The sequence below is a fragment of the Culex quinquefasciatus genome, chromosome 3 (assembly GCF_015732765.1).
Source record: "Culex quinquefasciatus strain JHB chromosome 3, VPISU_Cqui_1.0_pri_paternal, whole genome shotgun sequence".
NCBI lineage: Eukaryota > Metazoa > Arthropoda > Insecta > Diptera > Culicidae > Culex > Culex quinquefasciatus.
Genome location: NC_051863.1, coordinates 103,014,349 through 103,030,903, shown reverse-complemented (window position 1 = coordinate 103,030,903; position 16,555 = coordinate 103,014,349). Strand labels below are relative to the sequence as shown.

Genomic DNA, 16,555 nt, shown 5'->3' with positions numbered 1-16,555 from the left:
AAGCGCAATATTCCAAAAAAAAAATAAAAAAAAGCGCAAAATTCCATTAAGAGCATTCAGAACTTATACATTTCAAACATTTTCTTGCTTGAAAAATTAAAAAAATATTTAGAATACAGGTAATAAAATGGCAAAATTCCATAGAGAGCATTTAGAGCTTGAACACTTTACCGAATTATTTGCTTGAAAAATTAAAAAAAAATATAATTCCATAGAGAGCCTTCAGAGTTTAAACTCTTCACTGATGTTCTTTGCTTAAACAAATATTTAGAATACAGTTAATAAAATGGCAAATTTCCAAAGAGAGCATTTAGAGCTAAAAACTCTTCACTGATTTCCTTGCTTGAGAAATTGAGAAAAATGGTTTTCGCTATTTAATTTCAATTTCTTAATTTATTCAAAATAGGTAACAAAATGTAAAAAAAATAATAGAGAGCATTTAGAGCTTGAAACTTTCCAATGGTTCTCTTGCTTGTGAAATAAGGAAAATATAGTTTTTTTTTCTGTTGAATTGAATAAAATGCCAAAGTTTCTTGAAAAAATTTTATAACGTTAAAAAACTGGTAACTGATTTTCTTTGTATAAAATTATAATAATTGTTAGAAGCTTTAGTTTATATTTTTTTAACGTGCATATTTGAAATTGTTATTATCTTAATTTGTTGCACGAAACTTGGAATTTTGTTGAACATTTGTTTTGTCAAAACAAACATAAAAACGTCTTCTTCAGAGAATTCAATACCCTTTCCAACTGCCCAATGGACCTAGTTGTTCAGGGTATCTTGCAAGGGTTCTAGCAGATCGACTTCTTTCTTGGCAGCGATTGAAACCACTGCGTCATCTGCGTACTCTATAAGGGTGCAGTCTCCGGTCAAGCAATCGTCGATGTCGCTGACGTAGAAGTTATACATCAATGGACTAAGGCGTGAGCCTTGTGCCAAACCCATGTAACTTATCCGGGTGATTGCCAGATCACCTTCCACAAAGTGCATGTGTTTTTCTGACAACAGGTTGATGAGGAAGTTTCACATCGTCGGATTGGGACCGCTCCGCCGCAGCTTTACTCCCAACACCTCGATGGAGACTGAATCGAATGCACCCTTGATGTCTAGAAAGACAGAAGCCATTTGGTGTTTCTTACCACGGGCTATGTCGATTCCTGTGGCCAGAAAGGCTAGACTGTCGCTTGTATTTACCCTTGCCTCTCCAGAAGCCATACTGCCATACTTGGGACTCTAAACAGGACCAAAAAAAAATATTTGCACAAAAAAGCACAATCATTTCAACTTTTGATTCATTAAGGAGAAATATACCAATTTTTGGCGCACTAAGCTTCCCGATCAATTCTCATAACTTTTGCAGGTAAAAATATTGTTTGTAAGCTGTAATTTAAGAGCAATGTAAAGATAAGCCGATAATAAAAATGAGTTGAAAAAGGCTATATTTTTGCTATGCAACGGAAGCAGATTTTTTTCTAAGGAAAACATAAGCACAGCTTACGAGAAATCTCCTATACAAAATAATAATTATTATTATGCCACGTTTCTCCACAAACGAAATGAAATAAGACCATATTTGATTGCTTATAAAAGTCTAAAAGTAAGTTTGTAAACAGAGTATTTTTATCAGATTAGTGACTGTGAAAACTGAGCAGCATACAGTAAAAAGATGTATAAATTTGGAAGGTTTAAAATTTAAAGGTTCTTTTATGATGTAAAATTACCTCAATTAAGACTGAAAAAAGTGCCAAAATACTGGTTAAATGGTAAACTTACACATTTTAGAGGTAAAATTACACATTTTTTTTAATGAAAAGATGTACCCATTCCCAGATTTAAAATTTGGAAAAATCATGCCGTCAACTGAGCGAGTCATGACAACGATGTTAACTCAAGTTTTCACTCACGTTGACGGAAGGGGAACAGCATCTAATTCTAGCGTGCCTCTAATGTTGGCAGGTCAGAACTTTGATATTCAATTAAAGTTAATTCAAAGCGTTTTCAACTGAAATCGAGTGATAAATAGCTCAATAAGAAGTGAGCAAGCAAGTTTCTATCAAAAGTTTCGCAAAAATTGTTGTTTAAATAGTGAAAATCAGCTAATTGGAGAGAGTGCTTAACCTGCCAACCATACGAGAATTTCCCCTACTAGAAAATAACCATCAAACAGCCAAATAATAAACTTACCTTGAGTGTAACGGTGCCAAAATCATACTCTCGATTGTACAAATCCTCTACAGTTGGTCTATACTTGTCCGAGTACGTTTTCAAAAGAAAACGTTTGATGATACAACTTTTTCCTACTCCTGCCCCGCCCAGAATCACCAGCCGTATACGCTCAACGTCAGACATTTTTGAAAATAGTTTGTAGTTGATAAGTTGGCATATACAATTCAACAGAGTGTGTAACGAGTTGGTCCCACAAATAACCCTCTGCAGAATTCCTAGATTTTCACCTCCCCTCTCCTAACAGTCAATTTGTATCAAATATGTAGCACAGTATCAGGGTTTAAAAGTTTATCAAATTACTTGTCAAGAGCAGAGAAGCTTTTTGTAGTATATTCTGAAAAAGAAAAAATAAATATGATTACTCAATTTAATAGGTACAAACATGCAAATCGGTAAAAATAGTATGTGACGGTTTGAGCTCACACTTGATTATTTTTTTTTTTAAATCGCCTTTATTATATTTAAAAAACACAATTGAAAATCCTAAAATGTTTAATTCGTTGCATTTGGTGAGTTTTGCCTTCCTCACTGAGGTAAGGCTATGATTCTGCTCTAAAAACAACAACTCAAATACTTCTAACTTACGTGAAATTTGCCAAGGATTCCGAATATGACAAAATTGAGACCAAAAAGTGCTGCTACCCGAGCAGACGGAAATATCTTGGGAATAACATTTTTTGATATTTAAAAATACTAAGCCAATAACATATTATGTTATTTATAACAAAATTTGTTATTCATCGTTATGATTTTATTGTTATTGGATTGTTATTGTGATAATAGACCAATAACATTTTTCGCTATTCTTCGAACAAATCTTTATTATTAGTTTTTGTTATTTTAACAACTAATCCCAAGCAACACACTTTGTCAGATAAACGTATTTCCTAACTTGTTGTATAACCAATCCACCTCGTTATCACAACTTGTTCTACAACTCCTGTGAAGTGGAAAAAGCGCACTTTTTCTTGTTGTTTAACTTGCCATGTAAGTTATCAAAGTAAGTTGTACAAATGTATTTGACAACACTGTGCTATCTAACAAGAGATTCAACGAAAAAGGGGGCGTGGTTTACGGCTGTGCTGTCAAATCAAAGCACACACTGGAAAGGAAAATAAGATTGAAAACAGCTATCTAACCGTCGACTAACTTACATGTAAACAATCGTTTCTTATTGGATTTTCAATCAACGACGAAGCTAATAAAAAAGTACGCTTGTTCCTGCAAGATTTATTTAAAATAATTCGAAACTGAATTTAAAAAAAAAAAGAAAAAACAATCATGGCGCGCATGTGATTAGTGTGAAATTCCCTGCATGGCGAACTTTTAGATTTTCCTTTTTTGATGAACTTCCTCTTTCCCAAGATTCGATCCGATGACTTTGACGATTTGTTGTTATCTCCACGGCAGATCCAGGCGCGCTTCCGCATCTCTCCACGGGGCTTCATAGTAAACAAGCTGGCCCAAGCGTCAATAAGAAGGCTGCTGTCTGTTTTGTTAACTAAAGAACTTAACTCCAACGAAGGCTGTCATTGGAATTGAAGTTATATCAGTTTGTTTCAAGTCAGTTTTTATAACTCCACTATATAACTTTGTTATAACAAACCGTTTCAACTGTCATTTCGATTACCTTACCACGGAGTAATTTTGTAAATCGGTATGATTTTGATTTGTTGTTTTCGCTATCATAAACTCAATACATAAACATTTTTGAAACTCTAAATTCCTCATGTACAAATTTACACCACCTAACAACACGCAATGTCAAGTTGAATATGTATGTTGAACATCAGTTATATAATCTATTCTCCGATAACATTTGTGTAATTGTAGCGTTTGAAGATTTGTTGTTGTAATTTGGAGAAGAAACAAGAAATTTCAAGCATTCTGGTTGGGGTAAAGCAGATCAGAGTTAGTATGTTGAGCCACTGAACGCAGCCCATCATCTCACCCTCACACACAACTAGCTGTCAAACCCGATCACACCACCACACGGACGGTCGACAGTAGGCGAGAGCAAAACTTGGACGAGAGCAATGCGCGAGACGAGAGAATGAGGGCCGTGAGAGTTTTGCGGGGAGTTCGGCTCGTCAGCCGTCGGGCTCGGCCAGTTCGTCCCAGCCTGTGCTAGCGTCTACACGCACTTTTGCGGGAATTTTTGCGCGAGTCGACGCAAAAAAAGGAAGATTTGAGTCGGGAGAATTTTGTGACGCTGGCGGAACGCGCAATCGGTTTTCATTCCAGGTCATCTACGGCGGTCATCGGCGTTCACTAAGGGACCGGTAGCGACGCGCACTACCAGGAGCTTTGTTCTATCTCCGGAACCGGAAAAACTCGGCTCGAATCCGGGTCAAGCGCGTGCGGCGGGAGGCCGCGGACACGAGGCCGCGAGGTGGTCGGTCGAGCCGTGGCGGCGCGAAAGAACTGGCGGCGGGGCCCAGAAGTCTGCCGGGATCTGGAACGTGCGGAGTTCGTCGGACGTGGAGTGGCCAGCCATGAGGCCGTGGCGCGGCGCGGAGGAGCTGCAGGGGGAAGAGGGTGAGAGATGGCGGAAGGAAGAAGTGTGCTAGTTGGTCAAAGAAGGCCTTGAGAACCACCAGAAGTGAGGGCGAAAAGGACGCGAAATACATGTTTTTCTAAGCTAAACGCAAATGGATTTCTTATTTTTTTTTTGTGAAGTGAAATAATTCTTTGTAACATAACAAAGCGAGAAAACCTAAGGTTATTTATAGAATGGTTGGCCACACCCATTTTTTAGAAGATGCCGTCACATGACAATGTTAGATAAGCAGTGAAACAAACTGTGCAATACTGTTTTTATTCAACAAACTGATTTCGAGTAAAACATTGCAGATGAGGGAACAACATCTTGGCATATCAGCACTTTGACGTTCAATTACAGCTCATAAAAAGTTTTTTCAAGTGAAATAAAGTGATAAATAGCTCAATAGGAAGTGAGCAAGCAAGTTTCTATCAAAAGTGTTCCAAAATAAATTGTTTAAATAGTGGTAATCATCAAATTGGATGGAGTTAGGAGCAAGGGTAAGCACTAACAAACATGTGAAAATATTCCCTATGTTGTGTGTTAAAGTTGGAAAAGAGTGAAGTTGACTGTGTTTTAACACTTGTGTGGCAGAAATCTCAAGAGTTACATAAGTCATTTATTCAAGTATTGAAACTAACTGTTATTTAACTAACGTTGAAATTTTTCTCGTATGTTGATCAAAAACAGCTGTCTAACTATTATTCAACAGACGACAAGTTATGAGTGCTACTTGGGAATCCGATCATCCCAATAACAGTTGGCGGTATTCTTGCATAACAAAAAATGCTATTCCCAAGTTGTTTTGGCTTCCAACCAAAATCAAACCAATAACAATTTTTTGCAAAAAAGGATTTTTTAAGAAGATTCGATAACACATTCTGTTATTTTAACAGTATTTGTTATTGAAATGGCATGAATTTTTTTATTACCGTCTGCCCGGGTATGGCGGCCTATATGGTAAAAACTAACGTTGTAAAATGTTTGTTATAGAAAAATCGAAAAACTATGAGAAAAACTGCGATTGGTCATAAAGTTAAACCGTAAGCTTATAGTCCACGAAATTCCCTAACTTTTGACCCATAGGAGTATGGGTGTTGGAGGCTGTTGTAAAAAGATATTAGGGTTAAAAAAAAAATTCAACAGTATTTTGCAAAAGCTTTGAGAAAAAGTCAAACCAATCCTGGATGACTATGGCACATTTTGAAGGGCTTCAAAAGACCTTTTGAATCTAAGAAAGTTGGAATTGATGAAGTTTTACGGAAATGCGAGCAATTTTAAGATTTTTTTCGACCTTAAACTTCAAAGCCAGTTTTACCTCACTTACCTTTGTCGTAGAGGGCTCATATTTAGCATGAGCTCATCTCATGCATAGACAAACAAACGCTGAAAGTTTCATCCAAATCGGAGCACCTCCATATGACCTCTAGAACAAACCGGGCAATATTTACAAACACTGCCTCTTAAATGTATCACTCAAAAAACCTTTCACCACAAAGTTGCATGAAAATTCCGGTGCCGGCCAGTTTTTAGACCAGAACAACGTTTTACATGAGTCATGCAACTTTCGCCATGCACTCAAGTCAATTCTGATAGATTTTCACGTAGCTTACACTCACACAAATAAATGTCACGTGAAATTCATGCCTGAAAATTTGGAGGCGTGGCTTGCAGTCAGCTGATGGGTAGTTTGGATGATAATCATGTAACATCCGCATGGGAACTGCTATGGAAAAAAATCCATGTGCCTTTTCATGCAACATTGTGGTGAAAAATTGTTTGTGTGAGTGAGTGAGGGAAGGTTGCATGATTTTCATGTCTGAAAATTTCGGCTCGCTTGCTGGAGGATTCCGATCATCAGTTTCTTCCCGGCGGTTGACCAGGCATGAAGTACATTCTGTTCAGTTTAGTTTTTTTTTCTAAGAGTGTAAATTAGTTGGTGAATGTACACAATTAAATATTTTGAAACGGAGGGTATGTATTTTCTATTTCTAAAAAATAATTCAACGCTAACTTGTGCGTTTATGTTTTTTCATGCGACAAAATATCACAGTTTTAGAACATGCCGGCCTACGTTGGACATCGGAACGAGCATCAAAAGGTGGAACCAAGCAATCAGGAAAAGCACGACAAAAGTCTCCCCCGTCGCTTGCAGGAGCAGCAACGGACAAACCCACCAACAAGTTTCATGTATCGATCTTCTCCCGGTAGCTGAACTTGTTGACTGCGGTGATGAGAACGACACGTCGCCTTCCCGAGAAGCTGCTGCGGTTTCCTGCTTCCGCAAGTGTTATTTTAGTTACTAGGTGTAAGTGTAAGTGTAACGGAAGTGATTTGTAAGTGAAACGTTGTATTAGACATTTTGAATGTATTCAAAATAAAAGTTATAAAAACTTTGCAGTGCGTATTATTTAGTACACTGAAAGAAACCAACATAGCAATCTCAAGTGTTTTTTCACGTGAGAGTCTCCAAAAATCAACACAATAAATTCACGTGCTTTTCCTTTGACCCACACATGTTTTTCATGTCAAATGGATGTGAAAATCATTCAAAATCAGCTGATCGCTATCGAAAGATCATTCATTCTTCCTTCGCATGCTATTCATTTCATATTCAAATGAATTTCACTTAGAATTGCCCCATTCGACATTTCCTTCAATTTCAAAGTGAAAAGCACGTTAGTTTGAAATGTTTTGGTTTTGGGGTGCCATACGGCCAAAATTCTTCATAAGTAAGATGGCCACAGACGATGATGGTGCAAAGTTTGCTTTTCGGATTGAAAAGCTCCTTTTTGCTTACTAATTACCGTAGTTTTTTTTCTATTTGTGCGCTGATGGTAAGTAAGAACCAGAGAAACCCATCATTGAATGAAATTAATGCGGATTAACTTTATTTTTTCCAGAAAATCGGCCAGAGATCGTCCAAGGAACCTCCTCCGATCCGGAGCTGTTATCCCGGACGAAAGATTGCAATCGGTGTTTGTCAAGATTCGTCATGCACATCAAAGGCGGGCTTCGGATCCGCCAGCTGCCGGATCGAGAAGTGTTTGAGGTTGTCGGTGACGATACATCGGCCCAGCAGGGCTTTCTTTTTGAGCGCCTGGATGGACACAGCTCAGCACAACGCCGTCGGGACCTGGTCCGAACACTTCCAGGCTGTGTAGCAGAGCAAATTTAATGCCAGTGAAGTGAAATGTATAGTTTAATTTCGTCCGTGGTTTAAAGTTATGTATCCAAGAAGATGTTTGGTTTTGAAAATAAAAAATATATATGTTTGAAACCTTTTCAACACTAAATTTAATGTAAAAAATAAAGAAACCCCCTTTAAACACCTGAAAACCATTGGAAAACCGTTCGATTCAGACTACAAAATCATTTAACAATAATGAGAAAAGCATTACAAATTCATAAGCGTTGTCACATGAAGTTAACGTGTTTTGCTTTTAAATTTACCGGGTCGCGCTATGAGAATTTTCGAAGTGATTTGCACATGACATTCACATGCCAAGTCGTATGGGGCAGATTCACGTGTGAAACATGTGATATTGCTATGTGCCTTTCTTTCAGTGTAAGAAGTTAAAGAATAAGAAAACAAAAGTAAGAAAGGAACAAAAGCCGCAATAAAATTCATGCAGCCTTCACGCGATGATCATGTCAGTAATGCATGAAGGATCATGCATATCTCACGTGAAGTTCATGCTAAATCCTCGGCTCGGATCGCTCCAGATTCTGCTTCCACCGGAAATTCACGTCAATGTTGCATGATTAACTGTATGGAAAATAATCACATATATTTTCATGCGGCCTTGTGGTGAAAAGTTTTTTGAGTGTATGTAAACGGTTTTCAAGTCCATCATCCAACGCATCGTTGGTTAGGTAATCGAAATCCCTTTTGAAAGATATTTTTGTACATTTTTGGAGCCGGATCTGAAATAATGATGAAATTTGTGTTGAGTATTACCCCGCTCTATTCACCCCCCAGAGCCTTACCTCGGTGAGGAAGGCTAAAATATGTTTTCCGGGTTTATAAACAGTACCATGCGAGGAGGCGCATGGTGGCTCAAGCAATTTTCACCGATAGAATTTTCAATTTTTCCGGACCGCGCACTGGACTCACAATACAGAGGTTTTTGGTTCGAATCTCCCCCTAACCCCCAAATCTCCCTAAAATTCTAAGTGCCAATATGGATATTCGGCGCCTTCGCCCATACTCTAAGGCTCCTAAAACCATTTTTTTTCAAAGTTTCAAAGATTTGTTAACTCCACTTTTAACTTCACTTGCGTATTAACTTCAATAAACCAAAATGTCGTGTTTTCAAGCACCATATCTGGTTGGCAGAAACCATCATTCCAAAACTAGTCATATGCTGAAAATAAGATTAATTTCTCGTCGAATGAAACTGGATAGGTCAAAATTGGAAATTTATTCGCAAAGAAACCACCCTTTTTTGTAAAAGTCTGCGTTGTAAAGCGGTGCATAAAAAAGCTTACTTTTCTCAAAAACCCATTACGGCATACGATTTAGCAGTCAATTTCAGGTTTTAAAACATGAAAGGGTCTATAGTTAATATTGATTAACAGAGCAAAATCATGAACTTTTCAATAAAATATTGAAAAAAACGAAATTTTCCTGTGTTGTAACGTCAGGCTGCAAATTCGCTCGTAGAGCACGCGTGTAGTATAATACTTTGTAACGGGCGGGGGTTGTCTAGACGTTTTGCCAAGAACCAAGTCCACTTATATGCGCCAGGCCGATGACGGCCGCGGACCGGCAAGATCTAAATTCATTAAAGCCCGACCCGGCTGCTCAACTCAGGGCAGGTGGAAAAGGTAACGGTGCCACCGAGTCACCGTCAGCAACCGACACGTGGTATGAACCGAGATGGTAAAAGATTTCCTGACCCTTTCGGTCACCAAATTACACCCCCAACTCAGACTCGACCTTTCACACTCTCCCCCTTCCACAGCCAAAGCAACTCCTAATCGGTATGAATACAAAAGCTCATTGGATTTCAGACTTAAGCTTTAATTCACCACTTCATTCAAGGGGGGGGGGGACAATGCCTTAAAAACCTAGGTGCTACTTGCTCTTTTCTCGATGACCGGCTCGATGACGACACGTGCAGGGCCTCCGAGGACGGAGGGCGGGTGATAGACAGCAATGGCGTACTCGGGACGCGTTTCTGGGCCGAACTCGGCAGCGGCAACGGGAGCCGACAACTTGTAGTCCACCACGTTCAGAGCCCGCGCAAACCGGATGGCGGCGGGTCGACGGCGCCAGCGTACTCGGGACGCGCTTCAAGGCCGAGCTCGGCGGTGGCGACGACGTGTGATGTGGACCGGGCTCGCGGGTGATGCGGATGTCCTTAGGAGGTCGATCTCCGACCGACCGATTGGAGATGACGACCGCGGTGGCGGATACGCTCGGACGTCGTGGGTGACTGCCCTATGGCTCAGGGGTTTGGGCCCCTTACAGGCCCGTCACAGTTCGAGCGATGGTCGACACGATTCCGGCAGGCGGAATATCCACGACGACGTCCCTTGGCTCAGGAGCGGTTACGAATGCTCCCTACGGACTGGCTTCAGACCTGGCTCGCCACGTGGATGGTCAGGCAGCGCCTTGCGACCCTCGGATGTTCGTCACGCGGATGGTTGGCACTCTCGGACGTTTTACACGTGATCTTCAGCTGTCGAGGATCTTGACACGTGGGTGACGGGACTGCGCCGCGCAGCGCTTTGGCGTTGGACACGTGGATGGTCGGGGCAGCGCCACACGACACTCGGATGTTCGTCACGTGGTGGTTCGTACGGTACGGAACCGATCTGAGGCGAATGTCGCCCGCCGCGGGTGAAGGTTCTTTTGCTCAGGGTGATGGTGGGGCCCCTACGAACTCGCTCCACTTAGAGTAGCCGAAACTACGCTCCGCCACGACGGGATCCTTTGGCTCGGGGAGGTTGACGGTGTCCCCTACGGAGTCGTCCACGGTTTTCACTCTACTTACGATCGCTGTTCTGTTCCGTCCACGGGTCGTGCGTATTCGCGTGCGCAGCGCACGCTCACAGGTGTCTCGGCTGTCTGCGCCGAAATCCGGCAGATGGCGGCACACACGTGGTTGTGGTCGAGACTGCTGGTCGACGATGGTTTGGTCGACGTTGTGCCGGTCGACGTTGGGTCACCGACCAAATCTAACCTCTCTCTCTACGGCCCTGTGGAAACACTTGAACGGGGGGTTCTGTCGGCACGTTTTATGTTAATCACTGTTTTACACGTTCCCCTAAATCTGCCCAACATTTGGGTGGTATTTACCTGTTTTGCGTTTTCCCTAATCGTACACTTGTTTCTCTCACTTTGGGGCTATTTACAGTAGTTGTTCACTGTTTTTATTGAAAAGATGTGTTACAATTGTGTCTTAATGTCGTATTGTCATATTCTACCTTCTTCTTCCCGCGTGGGTTTTTCCAAGTGTTTCCAATTGTGCTGTTGTCCGTTTGGTGGTCGAGATGTTAGAGGTCGAGTCCAGCGTTTTCTCCTTGCACGAAACCCCAGGAAACCCGAACCTAACCCGAATCGTATCACTCCTTCGGGTAATTGCATCACACGGTTTTAGACCAAACGGAACATTAATGGTACCTTGATGCTACCCTAACCCCTTTGAGCGTCACAACCGTCGCAAGCTCAAGATCGTATTTAAATTTAATTTGTCCGTTACAGTGACTGTGCAAATTTGTAACCATCGTTACAACTTTCAATTCCGTTTATTTAATTCCAATTACATCGAGTCACTGTCTTTCGGACATTATCTCGAATTATGTGAAAGCGTAGGTTTAAATCAAAGCCGAGTGTTGCACTTAAAAAATAAAAAATAAGGGTTTATTACAAATAAGCGATAATGGCTTCGATATCAAGCTATGTGTTAAAATTTCTAACACATGAGCAGTTCTCTATGAAATCAGTCTTTTTTCTTTAATTTTAATTTTTATATTTTCTAATCCGGCTAAAACTTTTTTGGTGCCTTCGGTATGTCCCCTAACACATATCAGAAAATGAAAAAAAATAAAAATAGTATTTTTTGAAAATCAAGTTTTAGTGACAAAGACAGTTTCCAAATTTGTATGGAAAATTATATGGACAAACTAATGATGCAAAATGGTTTCTTTGGGCATACCGAAGGCACCAAAAAAGTTACAGCCGGATTAAAATATACAAAAAAAATGGAATTAACAAAATCTCAGAGAATTGCTCAAATGACTGTGTTGACATGCTCTCGGAATCAATTAATATCCACATGTTCAAGTTTTACGACCACTGGAGTGAACCAATCACCGCCATTTTGGATTCGCCGGGATGCATCCAAGAGCGTAATAATCGGGTGCAGTCTACTGAGAGAATTTATGTTACACCCAAGCACAACACACAAGCATACAAGCCCACATTTTGATCCTGTGCCGACCAGACGTATGATGATGTTTCGAGACGAAGTAATGTGCCGATTCGGGGTTGAGGTACGGAAAACAACAATAGGAACGTTTAAACAAAACGAAGTTTGACGATTTTCTGGTATTGATTTTTGAGTAAAATTGGTTTGAAATGGAAAACTTGAACGGGCGTGTGAACAATCAACTAATTAAAAAAAAAATAAACCAAACGAAATTGTCTTACCACTTAGGTGAAGTTCATTCCTGCTTTTTACACTGCTGTTATGTAAAAGATCAGCCACAAGACAGAAGAAGATTAGTAGAAAATAGGCATTGGAGTAAGCTCGTCTGGCTCATTTTTGTAGCAGCAAATTGTAACTTTGTAGCAAAAAGTCCTTTTTCACGCACATTGCACTAAATTATCATCACTTTATTTACATGCACTAGTTCCACTCGCTATACTGAATCTATTATAGATTATTTGAGCTCAAATAAATCACATAAGTGGAAATGGTTTGATTCACACTTTGTCCCGTTGGGTGGCTACTGCGAATGTCGCATTACAAGCACGAGTAGAATTAGGATTTTGCACAAGCCATAACCAGAACAACGGCATTGTAAATTACTTTTTGAAACAATACGCTAGTTACATTCATATGTATACATTGCAAATACACATATATATTACCCAATAGATTGCAGAAGAAAAAAAAACTCTAACAACACAGGTAGTCTTTGTCACAACAGCAAACGAGATGTTTCTACGGCGGGGCACGTGAAGTGAGTCCGTCCACCAGAAAGAACTTTTTCTTCCCAAGTTGCAGCAGGTTTCAGCATCCTAGCGACCGACGCCACCATCGGGGGTTGCCAGGCAACAGTTAAACTTCGGATCATTTTCCCCTGGAGGGGAAATTCTGTGTATTTGCGCGCCACCGTTCAAGTTCGTTTGGTATATAATAGTAGGAAAATTAGCACAAGCACCAATATGCATAGCTTTTTGAGAAATCGGGAAAGCTTACTTGAAATAACATCGGTACAAATATGAATCACACAAACAAATTTTGCCGGAATGAAATTCATTATTACACTGCCTCTGCCTGTTTTTGCCTTCCTCACCTTACTGAGGAAAGACTATGAAACCACTCGTAAATGGGTAATTCTCCGCCAACTCACACAGCAGTTGCCCCGACCCCTCTTCGATTTGCGTGAAACTTTGTCCTAAGGGGTAACTTTTGTCCCTGATCACGAATCCGAGGTCCGTTTTTTGATATCTCGTGACGGAGGGCGGTACGACCCTTCCATTTTTGCACATGCGAAAAAGAGGTGTTTTTCAATAATTTGCAGCCTGAAACGGTGATGAGATAGAAATTTGGCATCAAAGGGACTTTTATGTAAAATTAGACGCCCGATTTGATGGCGTAATCAGAATTCCGAAAACGTATTTTCATCGAAAAAACACTAAAAAGTTTTAAAAATTCTCCCATTTTCCGTTACTCGACTGTAAAAATTTTGGAACATGTCATTTTATGGGAAATTTAATGTACTTTTCGAATCTACATTGTCCCAGAAGGGTCATTTTTCATTTAGAACAAAATTTTTCATTTTAAAATTTCGTGTTTTTCTAACTTTGCAGGGTTATTTTAGAGTGTAACAATGTTCTACAAAGTTGTAGAGCAGACAATTACAAAATTTTGATATATATACATAAGGGTTTGCTTATAAACATCACAAGTTATCACGATTTTACGAAAAAAAGTTTTAAAAAAGTTGGTCGTCATCGATCATGGCCGTTCATGGTCACCCGCGACAGACACGGACGACGAAACAAAGAGAAACGCAAAAAGTAACTTTTTCAAAACTTTTTTTCGTAAAATCGCGATAACTTGTGATGTTTATAAGCAAACCCCTTATGTCTATATATCAAAATTATTGTAATTGTCTGCTCTACAACTTTGTAGAACATTGTTACACTCTTAAAAACAACCCTGCAAAGTTAGAAAAAACACGAAATTTTAAAATAAAAAATTTTGTTCTAAATGAAAAAATGACCCTTCTGGGACAATGTAGATTCGAAAAGTACATTAAATTTCCCATAAAATGACATGTTCCAAAATTTTTACAGTCGAGTAACGGAAAATGGGAGAATTTTAAAACTTTTTAGTGTTTTTTCGATGAAAATACGTTTTTCGGAATTCTGAGTACGCCATCAAATCGGGCGTCTAATTTTACATAAAAGTCCCTTTGACACCAAATTTCTATCTCATCACCGTTTCAGGCTGCAAATTATTGAAAAACACCTCTTTTTCGCATGTTCAAAATGGAAGGGGTCGTACCGCCCCTCCGTCACGAGATATCAAAAAACGGACCTCGGATTCGTGATCAGGGACAAAAGTTACCCCTTAGGACAAAGTTTCACGCAAATCGAAGAGGGGTCGGGGCAACTTTTCCCGATTTCGTGTGAGTTGGTAGAGAATTACCCAAATTGATCTTTTTACTTTGACCTCCTAGGCCCACCTTCACGTATACATACACGGAACAAAATCTGGTCGTTGGATCCGAAAAATATTTGCGACGAATTCGAAAACATTGGAAGTTTCCGACATCATCGAGAATGTTTGCGATATTGGAAAAAATGTTTTCGATACACTGAAAGAAGCCAACATAGCAAAATCAAATGCTTTTTCACGTGAGTTGCTCAAAAAGAACCAACACAATAAATTCACATGCTTTTCCTTTGACCTGCGCGTGTTTCACATGTCAATTGGATTTGAAAATCATTTGAAGCCAGCTGATTGCTTGCGAAAAACCCTTCACGTTTGTTTCGAGTGGATTTCACGTGAGGTTGTTACGGAAAAGTCGAGAAAAAATCCGCGCCAGATCCGCGCCGACCCCAAAACCCAATCCGCGCGAAATCCGCGCCATATAAAAAAAAATCGCGACAAACATAGAAGAGAGTAACATAATGAATGAAATTTTAAACGAAAAAAGAATAATACAGAAGGCATTTGGATCAGTACCGTTGATCAGTTGTGGATTCATATCGCACCTGTACCAAATGGAATCTTTTTTGCCATTTCTGAAACAATATTAGCATTTTTTACAACACTTTAAATATCGTTGCTTTAAAAACAAATTCAGAAAAAAAATTAATTCGAAAATTTTAAAAAATTAAAGCCATAAAAAATCACCAAATTATAAAATCTAGGTATTTAGTGCTTGATAATTCTCGCCAAAACTTTACTCTGGAAAATCGAAACACGAAATTTCTATTATTTTCTTCTCTAAATTTCTCCAAACTAAAATATGACTCCGAAAATGATCCGAACTAAGAAAATGGCAAAAAAATAATTTAATAATTTTAATAATTTGATAATTTAACAATTTAATAATTTAATAATTTAATAATTTAATAATTTAATAATTTAATAATTTAATAATTTAATAATTTAATAATTTAATAATTTAATAATTTAATAATTTAATAATTTAATAATTTAATAATTTAATAATTTAATAATTTAATAATTTAATAATTTAATAATTTAATAATTTAATAATTTAATAATTTAATAATTTAATAATTTAATAATTTAATAATGTAATAATTTAATAATTTAATAATTTAATAATTTAATAATTTAATAATTTAATAATTTAATAATTTAATAATTTAATAATTTAATAATTTAATAATTTAATAATGTAATAATTTAATAATTTAATAATTTAATAATTTAATAATTTAATAATTTAATAATTTAATAATTTAATAATTTAATAATTTAATAATTTATTAATTTAATAATTTTATAATTAAATAACTTAATTATTTAATAATTTAATAAATTAATAATTAAATAATTTAATAATTTAATAATTTAATAATTTAATAATTTAATAATTTAATAATTTAATAATTTAATAATTTAATAATTTAATAATTTAATAATTTAATAATGTAATAATTTAATAATTTAATAATTTAATAATTTAATAATTTAATAATTTAATAATTTAATAATTTAATAATTTATTAATTTAATAATTTTATAATTAAATAACTTAATTATTTAATAATTTAATAAATTAATAATTAAATAATTTAATAATTTAATAATTTAATAATTTAATAATTTAATAATTTAATAATTTAATAATTTAATAATTTAATAATTTAATAATTTAATAATTTAATAATGTAATAATTTAATAATTTAATAATTTAATAATTTAATAATTTAATAATTTAATAATTTAATAATTTAATAATTTAATAATTTAATAATGTAGTTGGGTGCAAGCTTTTGCCCAGACCAGACGTATTTACCGCGCGTTCTGCAAAAGTTTGTTTTTTGCCCGTGTGCAGCCAC

The 16,555-nt window shown here is 37.5% G+C and overlaps 1 protein-coding gene across 2 annotated transcripts in view; it reads right to left on the bottom strand.

Moving 5' to 3' along the window:
- The window catches only part of LOC6052624 (GTP-binding protein Di-Ras2), a 66,532-nt gene extending 53,536 nt beyond the window's left edge, over positions 1–12,996 (bottom strand). The window contains exons 1-3 of one of the 2 annotated variants that reach the window (XM_038259470.1): positions 12,874–12,996; positions 12,430–12,464; positions 2,186–2,561 (exon numbers count right to left, since the gene is read on the bottom strand). In XM_038259470.1, the coding sequence (XP_038115398.1) occupies positions 2,186–2,350 (165 nt within the window). In that variant the 5' untranslated portion in view covers positions 2,351–2,561; positions 12,430–12,464; positions 12,874–12,996. The remainder of the gene's footprint in view (positions 1–2,185; positions 2,562–12,429; positions 12,465–12,873) is intronic. The other variant, XM_038259471.1, reaches the window with a different exon arrangement.
- Positions 12,997–16,555: the final 3,559 nt, after the last annotated feature.